This window comes from Anguilla rostrata, chromosome 9 (assembly GCF_018555375.3).
Source record: "Anguilla rostrata isolate EN2019 chromosome 9, ASM1855537v3, whole genome shotgun sequence".
Lineage (NCBI taxonomy): Eukaryota > Metazoa > Chordata > Actinopteri > Anguilliformes > Anguillidae > Anguilla > Anguilla rostrata.
In genome coordinates this window covers 16,286,906-16,308,719 of record NC_057941.1, presented here as the reverse complement: position 1 = coordinate 16,308,719, position 21,814 = coordinate 16,286,906, and the positions used below count along the sequence as shown (strand labels likewise).

Sequence of the window (21,814 nt, the reverse complement as noted above, 5' to 3'; positions counted from 1 at the left end):
GTCAGTGCCTGAAACAGTGACCGAGCAGTGAATAAACAGATGCAGTCATGGATCATGGCTAACATTTGTTACCTTTTTTGTGGCTATCATTATGGTACTGCCATGATACAAAGGACTTTCCTCTTTTCCCTTTGACCAACTAACAATCTTCAGGACATGTTATTCAGATTTTTGGTCCCATAATCTTCACTCACAATATACCCCTTTACAATAACATGCACAAAATCTACACATAATGAACACTTTTTAAGGGTTAGAGAGGTAAGTAGTGGTTTAGACACCTTTTGATTTTTGAGAGTAAGTGGATGGTAGATCAGTGCGAAGTCTACAGAGATGAGCCTTCAGTGTGGAGGAAGACAGTGAGTGACTTTGTTCTGGCAGTGTTTGGAAGGTTGTTCCAGCACTTACAGTGAGCTCCATAATGTTTGGTACAAAGAATATTTTTTCTTCAATTGGCTCTGTACTCCACAATTTAAGATTTTTAATCAAACAATTCTCATGTGGTTAAAGGCAGATTTTGGTTTCACCATGTAGAAATTACAGCACATACTACTGCTACTGCAACAAATAATTTTTTCAAAGCCAAAACCTGGAAAATTCTTGACTGGCCAAGCAATTCACCCAATCTAAATCTAACTGAACATGCATTTTTTATGCTGAAGAAAAACGTAAGGCAACTAGTCTCCAGAACAAGCAGATGAAAATGGCTGCAGAACAGGCCTGGCAGGGCTTCACTAAAGAAGATACTCAGCATCTGGTGATGTCTATGGGTCACAGACTTCAAGCAGTCATTGCATGCAAAGGATATGCCACAATGTCCTGAACATGACTAATTTACATAGCATTAATATGCCCCAAACATTATGGTGCCCTGGAATGGGGGGGGGGGGGGTCTATGCACTTTAATTATGTGTGAATTGTTTGAATACAAATCTAAAATTGTGGAGTACGGTGCCAGCAGGGCAGAAAACAGTTGTGATCTTTAATGTCCATGGGATCCTTTAGAGATGGAGTAGGAAAGTGCCCTTTTTTGGCTGGAGGGAGGGACCAAGCCAAAGTACAGGGCTTGACCATAGCCTGGATATAGCAGTGGTCCTGGCATGGAATGCTGTGTCTCTGGAACGAAGGACATTTCGAAATCTGTTTTACACTAATTCACTTGCGCTCTCATAAAAATAACTATTTCGGCCATAATATGCCAACTAGCTAAATAATAACACAATAAATTTATGTCGTTTATAATTTTATTATGATGCTTGTAACAGAAGCAGGATAAAACAGCTGGATTAAAGGCACTGAGTTAATTATTCATGTTTTTATATCTTCACATCTTGACTACTATAATTCACTGTTTACTTGCCTTAGTGTCTCTGCATTGTTGCAGCTCCAGCTGGTACAACCCACCGCTGCCAGACTTTTGATTAGAACTTCTCGCAGATCTCCTATTACTCCAGTACTTGCTTCCTTGCTTTGGCTACCAGTTAGACATAGAATTGATTTTAAAAAATTTACACATCACCTTTAAAGAACTGCACGGACCTACTCCAACTTATATTTCAAAATTACTGACACCTTACGTCCTCACACAGACACTCAGATATTCTAATAAAGATCTCCTATTGATTTCCTGCTCCAGAGTCACTACAAAGGGAGACCATGCATTTGCTGTTTTAGCACCCACCCTTTGGAACAACCTCCCTTCAATTATTAGATCTGCAAAGTCTTTTGCATTTAAAAAAAATTATTTAAACAAATTTATTTAAATTGGCATTTTTATCAGTTCAATTATCTTCTCTTTCTGCTTTTACCATACGTTTTTTAATTTCTCTTATCTTTGATTTAGGTTTTTGTTATATATGTTCACTGTTTTAATTTTGTTTTAATGTTGCATAATTTTTTTATGATGTCTTATCTCTGTGAAGCACAAGTAACTTTTATTTGGATAAGTGTTATATAAATTAAGTGAAAGTAATTTAAGCTGCAAATAATATTTTGGCGTTCTGATCAAAGCTACTTTTCACCACAGAGGCTAATAATATTTTTTTAAAACCCTAGGAACAATTTTTGTTTTAATTCACTCATATTGAGCAAGCTAGGGCGTGACATCTCATTGTAAATTTTTCATTCAAATTAAGCACTTTCTATTTGAATACCTCACTGCTACCAATGAATATAAATATTTTGATCAATAAACAGTGTCAAGACCCTGAAACAATTGGTTCAAAGAACGTCTGAGTCATCACCATTGTAATCTTAAAAAAAGACCTTGAAATATCTGCATTTTTAGAGAGCAGTGTATTTTTTCCCTGCATTTTGGCTTAGTCTCTGTGTAAAAACATGCATATAGGGAGCACATACTGGTTGGCCCTGCAGGTCAGGAATTCTTTAATGTAGTCATAAGTTGTATTTATTCACAATAAAATGTTGACATTTAATTCCTCAGTAGACTGCAATAACAAGACAACAAAATGTTTCCAAAAATGTATCTCCAAATACCAGTCATTTCATGACCTCTTTATGTTTTCACCCCCCACACGTTTACTCTCCTACCGTGATGGCCAGATCTCACAATCCCACACATACCAGTTTAAACACACCCTTATTACAGTGGGGATGCCATTCTTTCTGCACCTCCTGCCAGATTGGCTCTTCAGTTATAATCCGTTTGGCTGTGTGGCCGTCGTCATAAACCTGTCAGGAGCCAGTGCTTGTGTTGTGATGCCAAGTTGTCACCCCCTGAGGGAGACATTAAACCCTGTCCACTGAGTTATCAGTTTTCGCTGGGTCTTCCTTATTGCTCTGTTCAACGTCAGAACTGTGGTGCGCAGAAACAGCACAACCGTACTTGCACACTGAACTGTTTGAGAGCCAAGGTACCATCTGCGTTTGGTTTTGTTTGATGCTTCAAAGTTTCCCTCTTCAGCATCAGAAGAGAGTATCACTTGTTCAGCGTGTGACACTGATTGGTTCCATGGATCCTTTCGACTAGTGTGTATTTTTGGTGTGCCATGTAAGCATTTCTTTTTCGTCCATTTGTCTCAACTCTTTCTGTGATGAGGTTGAGTATTTTAATATTGAATGTGTTACTGACAGACGGAAATAAAAAGACCCATTCTGACTGAGGTCACCAACTGTTACTTGCCCACATAACACTAATCATGACATGCAGTGCTTGTAGCACCAACAGCATTTAGTACCCAAGCATTTGCTTTACCGTACAAATTCCTAAGTGTGTAAACATCTTCGAAAAAATTAGATTAAAAACAATAAAACACCATGAATACATCAGTCATGTGAGAATATGGCACAAAACACCACATACCAATTCAAACAGCTTCTGGGTCTTCGAGAGCACACTGGAAAGATACGCTAGGCAGGCGCACTTTAACCCCCCCTCCCCCGTTCCAGACGTATGAAAACTCCACGTCAGGTATTGCGCGCGACCTACTCTTTGTCCAGAACCCCAGTGCGTGTTCGCGCAACGCTGGCTGTCCGCCGAGACCTCGCCGCGCATACAGCCTCCAGACTACAGCAGAAGGCGTCCACAGTCCCAGTAACACCGTCTAAACTGCAACAGGCGACAGAAACTTTTCACTAATTATCTCATTTATATTTTCCGACACAGCTGTCACAGTTAAAACCGAATTCGCTTTGGAGACTACTTTTTCAATGAACGTTGACACAAGAAAATAATTTCATGAACGATTTTATTTTGACACAGTCGACTTTTTAAAATAGATTACTCGTGTCTTTTCGGTACGCTGCAATCTAATGGTCGTTTTTTCTTTTGCCTTGAACGTCTCGGGGGACTTGTGGAACTAAAAACGCCAAAAAATTAAAGGAGAAGAAAAGTTTTTTGAACACTTCAGAGGTTGTCTTATTCCAGTAGTCCATGTTTTCTTTTGTGTTATCGGGACACTAATTTGACAATCATTTGCACTGTCTTCAACGAGGCCCTTGTAGCGCTGGCCGAAGTACCGTGCACTTTCTAAAAATCCAGTTGGCAAACTAGTCAACTAACTTGATTTCTGACTGCCCGGCTCTCGAGCTAGCTAGCTAGCTTGCGAAGAAGCTTACATCTGTGCATGTGCAAAATCTAACGAGGTACCTCGGACACTTAAGCAGGAAAGTTTTTTTCAGACTCTGTGTGTTGCTGTTTAAAATATAACAATGAAGATATTAAAAGTGCCTTCAATAATTTGCACGTTGGCCGTGTTTTTCGTCTCGGCGAGAGCGGAGCAGAAATCGAAGAGTTGCAGTGAAGTAAGAATAGCGTACAGCTCCAAAGGTTTCAACCACAATGATGTTCCCAATCAAGGAGTGAATGGTGAGTAGCAATTTTCGACGATCGCCTTACTGATTTCGCCCGGCATGCATGAATTTATATACCTTCGCATACAACGCGTCCTGCAATTCACCGGGACATCTAAAGTTCACAGGCTCGACCTAACTCATAGAACTAGCATAACCTAGCTGTTTAGCGTGTTAAATATTCTTTTTTTTTGTATACGCTCAGGTAAAGGTTTGTTGTGTGAGAGATGCTGGCAACGACTGCAAACCTCGTGTTTTGGCGAGTGATTTGTCACACGTTGTGTTTTCGTCTCTTGTCGAGAACTTGGAATGTGTTTTCTCCAACTATTCCTTGAGACTAAAACTTGCTTTAAAGACACACAAAAAATAAAAACGGTTTATATGAAAACCCTTTACGTTAGTTAATTGTCCGCTCCTGATCAGTAGGCTAATGAAATGTATATTAAATTGACTTTGTTTGTTTTTTTAAACTTGGTCATGTGTTTTTTCTCCAACCTTGCAAAATGAAACTGGGCTCCATGAAAAGAGTTGGGTTTACGTAGCAGTTTAATCCCATAGATTATACTGGGAGCTGCTGTGAACTCTAGATGCATGTTGTGTTTGAGACCGCCTAATACATCAAGGTTTTTAGCCAGATGAAATCGTTTTGTTACTTACATTGGCAACTACTGCACATTGGTTATCCATCGCATCGTGTACCCCGTGGGTTCTGTTTAAGTGCTTATTGCCTCTAAAATTTTAAGTCAGAAATATTTGGCCACGCTTTGGAGATGAGTATTTATGCGTGTTAAGGGGTCTTTATTGTGCAATTAGTGTAGTTGAAAGGTCTGGGTGAATTTCTTAACCTCTCTTTGTGGGCCATTATGGTCATGTAAATCGCGTGGGAGGGGTGCCTATGGGGGCTAGTACAGTGCCTCAGGTTTTGTCGTTTTTTATTCAAGACGTGAGAGGGACTGTTCGTAGTATGCTCTATTGTTTTTATGATGAATTCAAGCTATTGGAGTCCTCTTTAACGTGTGCTGACTATTCAACCTGTGATTTTGTTGAGGGAGGAGAAACAGGAGAGAGATTTTGAAAAATGCTTGTATTGAGTGGAATGGCACCCTTTGCTCACCTGCTCTGATTCAGGCACGTTGCCTCCTTGTGCAATTACTAGATATTAACCTAAAGAAAAAAATCTACATTTTTATTTCAAGCTTGAACTCTATTTTCAAGCAGTATGCTTGGTTATCATGATCGCTGGAGTTTTTGATCAATAGATATGAGCCATAAATTTGTTGTAGGTCAATTATTGCTCATGAACTTTACTCAGTATTGTAAATCTGTCCCGGTGTGTATTGATACTATGGGGGAGTTGATGGTTGAAGTTGACAATTTAGTGGTGTTCACAAACAAAATCGTGGTCCGACTCCTCTGCGGTTTCTGTCTTGCTGTTTGTCATTGAAATAACACGAGTTGACTTGTAAGGGTCTGCTAGTTGTCTACGTGCGCTGTGCTTCCTGCCTGAGGTTTGGAGGTGTGCTCATTAACGCAGTTGATTTGTGAGGCCGTGTAATCCAGGCCAGCCTTACCCACTACAGCCTTCATCTGCCTGTAGGCCTAAGCCTACGTCTTTCTTTGAAAAATGATGCTGATTGCCGCTCAGCACCTTTGTAGTTGTCTTTTTTTTTTTTTTATCTTAGCGGTCCATAAATTTAGTGGGGGGGGGGTTGTTTTCTAATGAAGGCGATGTAGCAGCCCTTTCTCTGTGTCACACGTGCCTTGCCCGGCACAAAAGGTGTTCTTACGCACAAGGTCCTGTGCGCGGCTAACCTCTTCATTGTTAGTGTGGGAGACTGAGATAATTGATTTACAGAGAGCAGCGGCGGCTACAGTCAAAAAAAAAAACAAAAAAAACCCCTCAGCGATGGGAAGACAATGCATCCTGTTGCTAGGGAGAGAACCATACTGCTCAGAAGCTGCAGTAGCTCCCTCACGGTGGCTCTCATAGTTGACGCTCAGCAGCACCCGGTAGCCAAAAGATTTAGCACCAGAGGTGTTGTGAAGATAAAATCTGAATTCTATCAACCCTTGTTGCTTAGATACTTTAGGGAAACGCATGTGTTGTAACAACATACCAGTTGCGTATATTTAGTTAGATTTTCTCCTTCTTCTCTTAACATTTTTGGTGCAGGCCAGGTCGTCTCGAAACATGCTAAACATTGCAGACACAACCTCAGACTATCTCACGCCACAATCACCTTTATGTTATCTGGTGGCAGGTGAGCCGACTCTCGATATCTTAATGACCTTGTGCTCAACTGTGCTTCTCTGCTGGTATCACACAACAGGCCATGTCCCAGTTTTAGGAAATGTCAGGTTTAACAGGGCACTGCAGCAGCAGAACAAGAAGCTGAATGAAAACTTTAAACGCTGCGTGCTGTATGCGGGGGCGGCACACACGGCCAGCGAGGCCCTCCGTTGTTCTGCCGCTATCAGACGAGCTGACATCAGTGCAGTAAAAGTGAAACTTTCGTTCAGAGTTCAGTCAGTCAAGAAGGGTTTTGTTGGGGGTTTGCTCTGGTGACTTCTTTTTTCCTTCCCAGCGAAATGTTAACATGCGTGTTTGCTGAATCTGCTTCGGTGCACATTCTTTCTGTGGCACGTCTCGTGTGAACATTGCAGCCCCAGTGTTCTGTAGCGGGTCTGTTAGGACAATCTCAGGGTACCCCATGCGATATTCCTGACACGTTTATTTATGTGTATTTTATCTTTTGTTTTCAATCAAGTCAAATGAATATGGGTATAAACATGAAAATGGGTGAAAGGGTAGGCTATATACAGTGAAAATGCACTCTGAAAAGAATGTACTCTATATGGACATTTTATATATTTTGGGGGGGGGGGCTGCTGAAGAATGCAGAAACACAAGATCCCCCTCACAGAAATCCTAGTAGAAGCCACTTGTGTTGGAACTGTTGCTGCCCTGTTGTACGCGGAATTCACCCTGTGGACACGAGTTTCACAAGCCCCGCATTGCACGCCGTGCGAGAAAAGAAACATCCCGCCCACGTCTCCGTGGAGCCTGGCTGATGATTCGCCTGTTTAGGAGCGCTGAGACTTTTTGAAGTGCCTATGGAGCGGCTTGCTGCGGACTGCTGGAGGACTAATATCCCAGAAGCCCGAGCAGAGACGTGGGTAACGTAGTGCAGACGGGGGAGACGTCCTGTCAGAAGCCTCCCTGCCCCGGCTGCGTTTATGACGCCAGGTCCACTTCTCATGAAATGACTTTTGGTTTGTGCCCCAGGTACTGCAGAGATCAAAGTTGGGAAATGCATGTTTTTTTCCCCCCTGCACATTTGCTTATTATTAGCGCTGATATTTAACATGAGCGTGTCAATGTCTCTCAGAAACTTCAGTGTCAGGCTTGCGGGCAGCATTTTTGGAGACCTTAGTAAATAAGAGTTTCTGTTGTTGCAATGACATTCAAGCGATTAGATAAGAGGGGAGAAACTGGGACAAGCATGTCTAGGCCTTAATAAATGGTAACAGACCTGATCTGCTTTTCCTGGTTCTTCCCTTTAAAATGTGCAATTACACATAAAACTGATTAACTTGCCTTGAAGAGAGAGTTTGCATAGCGTCATGTGGTTTGCCGGGTGCCGGATTGTGATGTTTTGTTTTTTTTTAGCCTTTCTCCTCCTTTGCCCTTTGCCTGAATCTGTCTGGGAGTTTTAATCAGAATCAAAAACAAGGCCTGCACTTTGCTGTTAACCCTCACCTCTGAAACACCTCTTTCGTCACAAGCCTTGGCCCTTACCTCTAAATTTGGCATTCTCGGGTTCTGATCTTGGCGATCTCTAAATAGCCCCGAACGCTAGCTATTATGTTATGGCCCGGATTCAAGCGAATGGATTTGACCTTAGTTTTCCCAAATTAATTTTCCTAATGTGTGAGCATTTCTGTTACGCACACATTTTCCATTTATTTGGGCTTGAATTCGTGCCAGAAGGAAAATAGCCTTAACCCACAGCGCAGGAGAATTGAGTTTGTTCCAGCGGGGATTTCTGAGATTTATTTATTATGCTCTTAAAAATGTTAATCCACGTGAATATGAACTGTTTTCCTTTGAAACAAACTCGCTGAGAATGCATTTCTCTCTGGAGCTTGTTTTAAGAGGAAAGACATTGGCCCATGGCCTAATGGCAGCCGTGAACTTTGAGTGGTTACTCAATGCCTGATTACTGCTTCCGGAGAGCAAGGGTATACTATAGTAATGATCAGTACTCGTGAACACCAGCTCCTGCTCACGCGGGTGAGTATTTCTGTAGGTTTGTGACGCGGTGTTGGTGTGGGGTCATTCGCGTGGGGTGCAGTGCGACCGACTGGGTGTTGACCGTCTTCTCTTGCTGGGCTTCTGAGACGGAGGCTTGAGTCGTCCTCTGCCCTCAGAGGTGGAGCGGTGCAGTTTTGCCCTGTGACTCATGGGCAGGGACAGCAGTGCTCATGGCTGGCCCTTTGCTCAGTGACTCATGGGCAGGGACAGCAGTGCTCATGGCTGGCCCTTTGCTCAGTGGCTTATGGGCGGGGACAGCAGTGCTCATGGCTGGCCCTTTGCTCAGTGACTCATGGGCAGGAACACTGGTGCTCAGGGCTGGCCCTTTGCTCAGCGACTCATGGGCAGGGACATCAGTGCTCATGGCTGGCCCTTTGCTCAGTGGCTCATGGGCAGGGACACCGGTGCTCAGGGCTGGCCCTTTGCTCAGTGACTCATGGGCAGGAACACTGGTGCTCAGGGCTGGCCCTTTGCTCAGTGACTCATGGGCAGGGACAGCAGTGCTCAGGGCTGGCCCTTTGCTCAGTGACTCATGGGCAGGGACACTGGTGCTCATGGCTGGCCCTTTGCTCAGTGACTCATGGGCAGGGACACTGGTGCTCAGGGCTGGCCCTTTGCTCAGTGACTCATGGGCAGGGACAGCAGTGCTCAGGGCTGGCCTTTTGCTCAGTGACTCATGGGCAGGGACAGCAGTGCTCATGGCTGGCCCTTTGCTCAGTGACTCATGGGCAGGGACAGCAGTGCTCAGGGCTGGCCCTTTGCTCAGTGACTCATGGGCAGGGACAGCAGTGCTCATGGCTGGCCCTTAGCTCAGTGACTCATGGGCAGGGACAGCAGTTCTCAGGGCTGGCCCTTTGCTCAGTGACTCATGGGCAGGGACAGCAGTGCTCAGGGCTGGCCCTTTGCTCAGTGACTCATGGGCGAGCTCTGTTTGGTGCGGCTGTGATTAGCGTCCTCCGTGACTGGGAAAGTGAAAGTGCTGTAGCTGTGCTCTGTGACTCACAGGGAGGTTGTTGTCGTGGCTCTGCGCTGTGATTCGCGGAGAAGCGAGGGCTATTTTGACTATGCTCTGTGATTCACGGGGAAGCTGTTGTCTTTGCTGTGCTCTGTGATTCTCAGGGAAGCTGTTGTCTTTGCTGTGCTCTGTGATTCTCAGGGAAGCTGTTGTATTTGCTGTGCTCTGTGATTCTCAGGGAAGCTGTTGTCTTTGCTGTGGTCTGTGACTAACAGGGAAGCTGTTGTATTTGCTGTGCCCTGTGATTCTCAGGGAAGCTGTTGTCTTTGCTGTGCTCTGTGATTCTCAGGGAAGCTGTTGTCTTTGCTGTGCTCTGTGATTCTCAGGGAAGCTGTTGTCTTTGCTGTGCTCTGTGATTCTCAGGGAAGCTGTTGTCTTTGCTGTGCTCTGTGATTCTCAGGGAAGCTGTTGTCTTTGCTGTGCTCTGTGATTCTCAGGGAAGCTGTTGTCTTTGCTGTGCTCTGTGATTCTCAGGGAAGCTGTTGTCTTTGCTGTGCTCTGTGATTCTCAGGGAAGCTGTTGTCTTTGCTGTGCTCTGTGATTCTCAGGGAAGCTGTTGTCTTTGCTGTGCTCTGTGATTCTCAGGGAAGCTGTTGTATTTTGACTATGCTCTGCGATTCACAGGGAAGCTGTTGTCTTTGCTGTGGTCTGTGACTAACAGGGAAGCTGTTGTCTTTGCTGTGCTCTGTGATTCTCAGGGAAGCTGTTGCCTTTGCTGTGCTCTGTGACTAACAGGGAAGCTGTTGTATTTGCTGTGCCCTGTGATTCATGGGGAAGCTGTTGTCTTTGCTGTGCTCTGTGATTCTCAGGGAAGCTGTTGTATTTTGACTATGCTCTGTGATTCACAGGGAAGCTCTCGACTGGGCTGTGTTTGCTGCAGCTGTGCCCTGTTACCGGCAGGGAGAGCGCCATGTTTCGTGAGGCTGCTGTTTTTCGGGGGCTTATCGGTGTTCTGCTTTCCACACCTCCAGGCCCCGCTGCGACCGCACGTTCTGATGGGACACAGAGCCCTCCTGTCCCACGCCAGGAAGCGCCGAATTCCTCCCACGGCCGATCTGCCAGTGTGTCTTTTTTGCTTTATTTTTAAGAGCCCGTTCAGCCTGAAGGCTAAATAAAACCATCTTCCCCTCTGCAGCCCCCGATCCTCGCTCACTGCTCCCGCCGCCGCTCTATCCCCCTCCGTCCCCCCGTGAGCGAGTGACCCGTGGGGGGTGGGCGCACTGTGTGGGAACAATAGGGCGCCTAACCCCCCCCCCCCCCCACACCACCCCCGCCGCCCCCCCGTCGCATTCCAGAGGGGACCACCAGGACCCGCACACAGGGAGCGGGGAAACTGCAGCACTGGGGCAGGTACTGAGAGAATGGGAGAGTCGGGGAGAGAGAGAGGGAGAGTTGTGGGAGAGAAAGAGAGAGAGAGGGAGAGTCGGGGAAAGAAAGAGAAAGGGAGATTTGAGGGGAGAGAGAGAGGGAGAGTCGGAGAGAGAGAGGGAGAGTCGGGGAGAGGGAGAGCGAAAGGGAGAGAGAGAGTCGGGGAGATGGAGAGAGAAGGAGAGTTGGGAAGAGAGACAGAGTCAGGGAGAGGGGGAGACGGAAAGAGAGAGAGAGAGAAAGTCGGGGAGAGGGAGAGAGAAGACAGTCGGGGGAGAGAGAGAGAGAGAGAGAGAGAGTCGGGGAGAGGGAGAGAGAGAGAGGCCTTTAGTCTTTTAACAGGCGACGCATCTGTCTGCTGGGGAGAGGGAGCTGGAGGCAGGGATTTGGAGCGCGCACTGCTATCACGGCTTAGGGCTACATAGCCTTGCGCGATGACTGGCGCTCACATGCTAAAGCAGACAAACAGGCCTGCGTTCAGCCCGACGTGTTATTGTAAATCCTTTCACAGTGTCAATCACGAATGTGCACTTTTTTCCCTCTTAGGCTTATTGGGTTGTGCTGAAGAGCCGGGCTCCTGGAAGAGAGTATTCATAAAGTATCTTGGATCTAGGAGCCAATCTAGGATCTTTTTTGGCGTGTTGGCTCATAATGGATAAGGTTAGGGCAGGGGAATCCTTATCCTAGATCAGCTGCAGTGCGCTCAGACGCTTATGAATGTGGGCCCTGATTCGCTGATCCACTTTCGCTCTCTGAACGCCAGCGACGCTGCCGCTGAAGTTGCCCGGCCCTTCTTTACCGGCTGCTGCTATGACAACAGCCCCGTCCCGTCCTATTTCCGCCCCGCTCCATCTCCAGTCACGCTTCGATTCCGCGCGTCCTTCCTGCAGGAGGGATTTTTCCTGATGAGGATATTCGGAGGAGGAAGACCTTTTGGCTCTGATTCTCTTCCCCTCTTCTCTCGTTTCGCCTCCTGCTTTCACATTGCTGTTGTAGCTTTGTTGGATACGTGGTGACACCTCCCCCCCCCCCCCCCAATCCCCATCCCTTCCAAACTTCCCACTCAGTATCCCAGCTCTCTCCCGTCCCTCCTCTTCATTATTTCTTAGCACGGGAAGCGTTCCACGTTCCGGAGGACTTTGGAGCCAAAGCAGCCTGCCAGCGTTAGCAACCGCTTCCATCTGAAGCCCGGCCAGCGCGCTGAAGAACTCAAACGGTAGAGCTGCAGAGCCGACGCTGGAAGGGTTTTGCTGCTGTTATGGACGTGCGTCCCTCTTCCAAACCCCCCCCCGCCCCCCCCCCCAAACTCTGCCAGGCGGCCTTCTGTGCCAGTGCTCAAGGAAGTGAGGTCTGGGATAAGTTATCTCTCCAGTGCCGTGCGGTTGTGTGCGTGCTGGTGGCTCTGCACGTGTGCGTTTGTGATGTTTACTGCCAGGGACTGCCAGGCAGTTGGGAGTCTGGTGAGAGTCTGGGATCAAAGTTCAAGAAATCGCAGGGTTGTCACGGTTTACGCTGTTGACCGCGGTGGAGATGTTTATGACGATGAAGACTCTGGCGGGGTGCAGGAGTAGGGGCTGAGGACAGGGAGTTGCGTTTAATTTCCTGCTTGATCCTCAGTGCTGGTTTTGGGGCATGCATGTGGTAATTACTCCCAGCTCCATCTTAAGCATTGCTGGCTTAGTCGCATAATTCTAGATATTTCTGCCCTTTCCCTTATAGATCTGCCTAATTCTGGACCGATGTTTTAAATGCACAGCTGTTGCATGTTTTGGATTTAAAACCTTTAAATCAAATGCTTTCCGTTCTGTGCCTTCAGGGATTTTAGTCTGATTCCTCACATTCAAAGAGTGTGTCACGATCTGTGCCTTTGTGCTGAGACATTTTTAAACAATGTGTAAAAGTGAACTGTTTAGCATTTCCGCGTGGGCCTACCTCATAATGTTGGTGGTTTTTTGAAACCGTATACAGTGCATTTGAACCAACTTCACTGGAGTCGGTTTTGTTCAGCAAGCAGGTGTGTCAGAATCATTGCTCCCCTGTTGCAGGGCTATGAAATTCTATCCTGCCAAAACCCATTGCGTGTTTGAGTACATTGTCTGACCTCATCCATTGCATTATCCTGTTAAGCATTTGCTGCTGCACCACCATCCTTCCCCAGTGAAACACTGACTTGAGATATCAGTTCCAGTGCGTGTATATCCGGGTTCCTAATCCCAGCTAATTCTCAGAGGGTTTACAGTTCACACACACTGTACACAGACATTATTTTTATTTTAATTATAATGAAAATGTAATGTTTCCTCCTCACTTCCTTTTTGTTTTTTGTTTATAAGTTCAGTGAGGCTCTGGGTGGGAACCACCAAATTAAAGTTAACTGTGTGTGACAGCCCAGCTGCACACAATAAAATAATCCTGAAATTAATTAACCACTGATGAACTGTGTAAAAACAAATGCTTTTTCTTGGCCAAGCATGCTGTCTCATTGCAAATGTAAAAAAAAAAGAAAATATTGTTTTGCACAAATTCCAAGTCACAGTCCAGAGACGAAATGTACATGCACATATCACTAAGGGTATATACATGCTTGCAAAATCAATGAATGCTCTTACATTTGGTGGTTTATTCGTCCTTACATTAAAAAAAAAAAAAGTTACATTTTTTTTTTTTAAAGTGCATTATTAGTCTATACGTCATAACTGGCTTAATGCAAAAGCGTTGAGCGTTATTCAGTCTGAATAATGAAAAGAAAATGAAATCAGGGTATGTGTGTGAATGTTGGGGAAATTTGACACTCATACACACACTCACAAACTTTCACGGAGTCTATTGTTTATAGATCTAGAACATGCTTGCATCTTGTTTTCTCTGTGTCTTAACAATTGTAGCATGAACCAACTCCTCCTTCTCTTGCTCTGTTCTTTAAGCTTGGATAAATTCACAATGTATTCCAATCCGTCACAGCTTTGCTTCCCTATATTGTAATAATAGCCCTTCTCTCTACCTGTCTCTTCTGGGTTCTGTACAATGCAACAGGTGGGGCTCCTGTTATTGGTTAAGAAAGAAAAGGTTGTTTGCATGTGTGCTTACAAGTGTGTGTGTGTTTGGGAGAGTCGAAACTAAGAGGAAATGGGATGGGGGGGGGGGGGGGGGATTTGATTCTGCAGGGAAACCTAGTATTTACCTAGATGTGTTGAATTGCTTACACCATAAGCTAAACTCACCGGGCATTATTTCCTGAGATCAAATAAAATACACCTTATGTTCATACAATCTTATGTTCACATTTGTATCTCATTTCTTTACATGTTTTTTTTGTATAGGGCCTTGATCTACTTGCATTTTAATTATGCCTGTGCAAACATGACAATTTGTAGAGGGATGTCGATTAAACAGCGATATCAATGGATGTCTTGCCTAACACTGGTCGAAAGTCAACCATCATTGCAAGCAAAATCTATAAGATACAAATGCAGTTTAGTGCTCCAGCCTGTAGCAGTTAAAAAGTTTGAATGCATTGGAGAACCGTTGAATGTCCCTCAAGGAGCTGACCTGGGAAGTGCTGTTGGCAGGAAGCTTTTTTTGTGGGGAGACAGACGAACAGCGAGGTGGGGTGAGGGAGCGAGAGGCCAGAATGATCCTGTGGAATCTCCTATGGGGATTCTGGGTAAACTGTTCACGGATGACAGCATTTTGGAATGTTTGCAAATGGTGTGTTTTAATTGGCCAGAAGCCCTGACTGGTTTAACCATCAGAGGTGAACTCTCATGGCAGTTGGGGGGGGGGGGGGGAGAGAATATTTGTTGTGCGTGAGTGTGTATGCGAATGTGTGGTTGTGAGTGTGTGTGTGTGTGTGTGTGTTGTGTGTGTGTGAAAGAAAGAGAGAGAAAGTGTGTAACAGTCCTGCAGGAAACTGATTTTTGAGTGAATTGATGGTGTGCCCATTTAGGGATATGTCCATGTACTGCTAGAAAAATGTGTCATCAGAGGAATTAATGGCTGACAGATGTTTGCATGTTTATTCAGTTTATTCCATGCTGATCATTCAGACATTAGTGCTCTCTGAAGCTAGGCTTGAGATTTAGATTCCCGGAGGAACACCGCTGTGTCTGCAAACGGGCTGCAAGCCTGTAAAACTTGGACTTCAAGTCAAGCAAATCTGTGTCTATTTGTTTCAGATGAAGAGTTTTAATGCTTTTGACTTGTGTCTGTGCATGTGCATTCGTTTTTAAGTCAGTGGACTGCCATCTCCGGAGCAAACCCAGGCAGTTAGGTGCTTTGACAGCTGTGTTTGAGCGATTTTAATCCCTCATTTATTTAAGGAAACATTATTTCTTCAAATCCTTTCCCTAGGCCCTTTGGCCAACTGCGTAAAAACCCCTGAACTCTAAAATCATGAACTCATGGAGCATGTTTTTTTGCAGTTTTAATATACATCCTGTATATATAAACTCTGTGGCTTCACTGCGAGCACTTTCTTTAATGTCTGGATTCTGGAATCTGGCCTTTATTTGAATCAGTTTTTTTCTGTCTTTTTTGAATAAATTTGGTCCCCAATGTGGGACTGAATGTGTCATTCCCACTGTATTTTGGAATGTCCAATTATCTGCGTCCGGGCTGTGTTCATGTATGAACTCCAATGGAAGTTTGGGAGAGTGCAGACCTCTGTAGTTGTCCTGTGAAATATGTGGTGTCTCCAGCTGCTTCTTTTCACATCACAGACTAGAGCCAGGCTCGCATAGCATAAAGACGAAGGAAGTCTTTTCATATCCGGCTTTGACATGTCGTCCAAGGGTGCCTGATGGACCAAGTTTGTCGCAAGAACACTTTTGTTTTTATTTGATTCAATTTCCTTTGCATCCTGAAAGATATAAATAAAGTCCAAGAAAAAAGATCCGGTCTCCCTGACTGACCCAGGTTCTGAAATCAGCCACTCAAAATTTAAACGAACCTGAATCTTAACCAATCAGGGCAGCTGTCTGCCCTGCCTCCTGTTGCGCGTCCACAGCGCTGCCAGATCACACAGAGTGGGCGGGGCTAAGGTTACACATATGTGACCTGTTCAGTCGGATTTCGCTATGGCCAGTTGCCCCATATAAATCAATGTTTGTCAAAAATATGAATTTTTGGTTGTTTTAAGGTTCCATCTAATTTTAGCAGGACAGTATCTTGGTTCTCATACTCTGTATGTCTTAATGCCAAATTCAGAGTAAAAATATAGTTTTGAAGCTTTTAAACGTAAGATGACCTGGTAGTACCAGAGTTTTGTGTTTTTTGGAGGTGTAGCTAATGTTATGTCTGCTCTGCTCTTACTTCTGTAGCCCTGCCCTGTTTGATCTGGCAGCTTTGTGAATGTGCAACAGGAGGCAGGGCAGCAGCTGTCCTGATTGGTTAAAATTCAGCAACAGTGAAATTTGGAGTGGCTGATTTCAGAGTCTGGGGCAGTCAGAGAGACAGTTTCTTTTCCCCTCAGACCTGTACATTTATTGATATCTGTCGGGATATGAAGGAAATTTGACCAGATATGAGCAAAAGTTTTCTTACAACAAACATGCATACTGCACATTTGAGTTATTAGTAGAAATGTTCCAGGATCCTGAGTAAGGTACCTTCATGTTAACACTTTATTCAGAATTCTGTGTTGTCCAAATCCTAAAATCCTAAATTCAGACCCTGTAGAAAAGGTGCAGTATTCTTTTAACAGTCTCTTTGATATAAACATTTTTGTCACAATTAGTCATGTAAGCACATTCTGTGAGTTTATAAACCATTCGGAGTAGGCTACTTGTCTTGATTGTGCAGTTGTGTGTGGCTGATTTGCTAAAGCGACAGGTTTTCAGTAATCCATGAAAAATTAGGCTAATCTCTCCCACCATTCTTTGCTAAAAACTATTTTCTGATAATTTGTGGTTTCTGGAAGTTGTGGCATTTGATGGAGGGATTTCATGGGCTTTTGTTCATGTGTCCATTCTTTTGTTCAAGAATGTGTGGTAGAATGAAATGGTTTTTCAGGTGTCTGTTTTTTAATAGAATACTGGTTAATAATGAAGCATTGTAAAGAGTAAAGGAAACCTGCTGGCACAAAGCCTGTGGGTGTAATGGGCTCTGTCTCTAGAAATATTCGTCCAAACTGCCGTTTATTGAGAACACGTTCGCTCATGTTAACAACAACTCTGAGTGGAATGATACGTTTTACATGCGCATAAAAAGAATATTCGGAATATAAATTCCAAATTATAGGCTACATTTGGAATTCCCCAACCTTCCTAACATACTTTGCATGTAGCATAGTCGCTCTGATAAGCTTGTTGAATGTTGTTATATTTCTGCCTCAGCATGTTCCTGCTTTATCTGTACTGTGCGCCTGTGAAATACGCAAAACTGAAAATCTACTTGGGGAGCAGCCTTCTGGTTAATGTAGTTCTACTTGGGAGCTCGGACATGTGTCACATGAGTCAGATGACCAGACCAATCAAAGTCAACTAAACATTTGGTTGCATGAGGTAGGAGACGGGCCTGCAATGAGACGCAGAAGCGCAGACAGGTGGAGATGTGACGAGACATACAGAATCTATCTAGAGAACGACTGCTGGGTGGGGGGAGAAGGAGAAGAAGAAGGGAGAGAGGGTGCATGCAGAGGTGGGGGATTTCCCCTGGTTTGAGGGTGTCCCAGGATAACCCAGGTGTGAGCACATGGAAGTGGTTTCTCGTAGCATTGAGGGTTCAGCTTGGCTTTCCAGTATGGGATATCCTGCTTGTTACCGCACATCCTGAATTGGCAAACCCCGACACTGGACCAAGTGTCCAAGACCTATGGGGGTGAGGAGTGGACCAAGAGATGATAGTGAAGATGGTGGTGTTATTAGTATTTATGTTCTTTGTAGTGTCTGGAATCTTTATTAATACAACAGTTATGGAATTGAAATAATCATGGGCTGTGTCAAATCATAATCTTGGAATGAGCGGCATTGGGACTCCATCATGTATCCATTGGAACCAAGACCAGTGGACCAAAATGGCGGGTTTCAGACACACAAGGCCCACGGTGAACAGACCAGAATGTACTTGTCCATAGGATAACGTGGATTGGGCTGATTGGTGTCAGCAGTGTGCAGCAAGTGACACCAGAGAAAGCTATATTGGGAACGGTAGGGGTTGGGCTGCTACGCTGCTCTTACTGTAAGCGGATACGTCATGAAGTCTCGGGTGTGTTCCTCTCTCATTTTCTCATTGTCATGCCGATTCAAATTCAATCAGGGAATGTTCCCTGGTGTCTCTTCAGGACCACAGCTGCTTGGAACATGGCTGTATATGCTCATGCCCATTAGTGGAAAAGTAAATAAAGTTGTTATTACGACCACAACATTGTTTATGAATGAATATGATTGATAACACACATAATTATAAATAATAACAATACTAATCATCATTATGCCATTAAAATTCATTACCAGACAGGCTCATCCAAGTTCTAGTCATGAGACCAGAATCTCATGAGCATAAGAATCTCAAGTTAATGTGCAGTATATTTATATCTGCTCAAAAACAAACAATATATAAAAAGGCTAATGCATCCAGTGGGCCTCAGCAGGACACCATAGAACCTTTCTCTGGTACACTAATGGGAATTAAAGAAGTTTAACCTTTAAAAAGGATGTAAACATGACAAACTCTGTATGAACCTGTATGTAATTTGGTTTTAATCCTGGTCCAGGGTCCTCTGTGGTGTTTGGTCTGTTGCATTCTTGTTGGTTTGGGTACACATTCATCTAGTAGTTCAGCAGCAACATATTTAGTGAAGCAGTGGTCACCTTAACTCGGGATTCTGCGTTTTCTTACGCATAGGCAAGAGCCAAGACGCAGGAAAAAATACTCTGGATTCTATAAACGCAGATATTCCAAGGTCGTTCCAGTTTTTTTTTTTTTAGTAGATCACAACGAGTGATGACCCAGACTTGAACCACAACAAAATTGTTAATCTGGTTTCTTTAAGCCAATTGTCTTTCGGTGACTGTCATTCGTTTTCTTTATTGATCATGATATTTACATAACGAGATTAAAAGCGAAAGTGCCTCACTTGAATGAAAAATTGAAAACAAGACATCATGCTCTAGCTATCTTGCTTAATCGGAGTAAATTAAAACAGAAATCACTGGGTTTTAAAAAAAATATTAGCCTGTGTGGAAAAAATTGTTTTGATCAGAATGGTAAGACATTTTTTTGCTTATTTCATCCCGCTTCTGTTACAGGTGTCACAATAAAATTATGAATGACATATGGCATTGGCAGCAAACTTACTTTAGACGTTGTGAAATAAGACCTTTATCCCAGACTTATATATGTGTGCTAAATCAAAAATAAATGTCAGTGGGTTGCATATTAAGTTCTCCCAAAAACTAGCCAATTTTATAAAGGGCAAATCTGTTTCACCATTGTGAAAGTATGCACTGTGTGTTTATTCAACTTGAATTTTATGCAGTTTGTTTTTCTTAATTTTACCAGCTGTTTACATTACATTGGTAGCCTGTGATGGGCAATGTGAGGGAAATGGGCCTCTTTTTTTATCCTATTTGGGGGAAAAGGTTAAATAGCAGACATGTATATTGTGTCGTCTGGATAGGAATATTTTGTGGTTTTAACTGTCACTTCAGAATGTATTTTTACCTGTTTAAAAAAAAAAGAAATCTGCAGTAAACCGCTACATAAAGATTTCATAGACATTTCATGGGAGCGCAGGTAACTCACAGTGGGGATGTAGCAGTGCTTCTCCTGATCACCTCCATAGGAGTAGCCTCTGATAGCGGTCTGCTGTGACCATAAGCGTCAGGTAGCGCGTTGTGGGGATGACGGCACCGTCCAAGTTTGTGTGTACCTACACATTGCACAGAGGGCTATTTAAAGAGAGGCAGCTGTTTCCTGATGAGTAAAGCTAGCAGGGAACTTTGGGCTGCTTAAGACGTTTTTTAAAAATATAGTCCCAAGAATGGCACAGCTCAGTGTGCGCTGCATTGGCTGGAAACCGAAGGTGGAGGTTGCAGTCCAAAGTAATGGCCGTGTTTGAATAGACGGCACGGTGCTTGAAACATGCAGACGGTCCTGTCTTTGCGGTCCAATCAGCTCTCTTTTTTTTTTTTTTCTTCCTCTGAGAGCAGCCTGGGAGCCTGTGTGACTGGGGGCTCATGGGAAACGGGAGACGAGGGTGGAGTTGCCACCCGGCGCAAGTGAAAATTCAAAGAGCGGCTTTTACGACTGTATCCTGGAGTGCTGTTACCCCCGGATGGCCTTGGGCTATGAAAAACCCAAGAGAAAGAAAGAAAGGGTGAGGGAGGAGGGGAGGGTAGGTTTGGGACAGATGCACATGTACACATGCCACAACACGAGACACAAAATGGGGGGCAGATAAAAATCAAGAGTCTGGTTTGAAGTTAAATATATACAGTCATTAACCAAGAGATAACCAATGCTTTTTGTTATTAGTCAGGTCTTAGACTTGCTTTATTGTTAAACTGGTCCCAAGGTATAATTTTGGATTTAAATTATTTAAGAATTGCACAGGTGGTTTCAGAAAGTTAGCCGGCCACCATCTTTAAGCTTTAAATATCTGTTTACATAGATGTCAGTGTTAAAGCACACACACACACACACACACACACACTTAACTACCTCTTGCTTAATGAGAGAAGCAGAGGAAGAAGGGGAGAGGCATAAAGTTTCACAACCCCCCTTTCCTCTACCTCAGTAATGAACCTGAACCAGTGGTTGAAGAGAGGAGAGATTGCCTCTATTGGTGTGTTTGTGGTGTGGCCCCATGTAGCTGTACGTGTGTTATTGTGGGTGCTGTTTTACTGTGGGACTGTGGCTGTGGATTTGAGCGTGGACAGCTTTTGTGCATTGAGAGGGAGAGAGAGAGAGAGAGAATATTTACGCATATGAAGTGCAGGGGGCTTCAGCATACACGCACAGAGAATACACACCTGTAAGTTAAATGGTTTGTGAATGCAAGGGCACCTAATCCCGCGTGACTTTCTTGCTGGGGTCCTCACGAGTGTGTGAGAACGAGACGTGGGGTCAGCTTTCTGGCTCCCTGAGAGTAAACCCTGTTTCGCGCGCGCCTGGGCGCGTGTGTGAGCGCGTTCCTCGGCTGTCTGTCGAGAGGAAGACGGAACGGCTGGAGGAAAAAAAAGGCTAGAAGACGTAAACTGTTTGGATGAGCTGATCTGTACGAGTAAACGCTTTGCACCCCGATGGTGGGGGATGGCTGGCAGACGGCGGCGTGGGTGTGGGAGAGATTGCGACAGGATGGAGAATCCTGACTGCTCTGCTTCCTTTCAGCAGGAAAAATGAAAGGTCCTGTCAAAGAGCAGTCAGTCTGCTTTGTGTCACACTCCCACCGAGTCAAGCTGCATCTCTCATTTGCTCTGACACTGGTAAGACAGTGTAGAGAGAGGTCATAGGTATATAGAGGCATATCTGTAATGATGCCTTTTTGCGACTCAAGTAGGTGCTTCAGCTGGAGGTGTGTGCATGTGTCGCGTGTGTGCCTGTGTGTATGTGCACGTCTGTGTGTGTGTATGCGCACGTGTGTGTGCCTGTGCCTGCATATGTGCGCGTGTCTGTGTGTGTGTGCGCGTGCGCGCGCGTGTGTGTGGGAGTTAGGGGGTGCTCACTGCTCGGAGACAGGGAGGTCAAAGGACACAGCCTTTCTCAGAGGAGTGGCTGTTAACCCTTGACCCGGCTGGTTGGGCCTGCCGGGAGGTAGAGGAGTGGGGGGGGGGTGTCTGGGCTCACGGGTGCAGGGTGGAGGTGGG

The 21,814-nt window shown here is 44.7% G+C and overlaps 1 protein-coding gene across 1 annotated transcript in view; it reads left to right on the top strand.

Annotated features, from left to right (window-relative positions):
* The first annotated feature begins 3,443 nt into the window (after positions 1–3,443).
* The window catches only part of LOC135263040 (glypican-4-like), a 41,737-nt gene continuing 23,366 nt past the window's right edge, over positions 3,444–21,814 (top strand). The window contains exon 1 of the mRNA XM_064350611.1: positions 3,444–4,327. Within this exon, the coding sequence (XP_064206681.1) occupies positions 4,171–4,327 (157 nt within the window). The 5' untranslated portion in view covers positions 3,444–4,170. The remainder of the gene's footprint in view (positions 4,328–21,814) is intronic.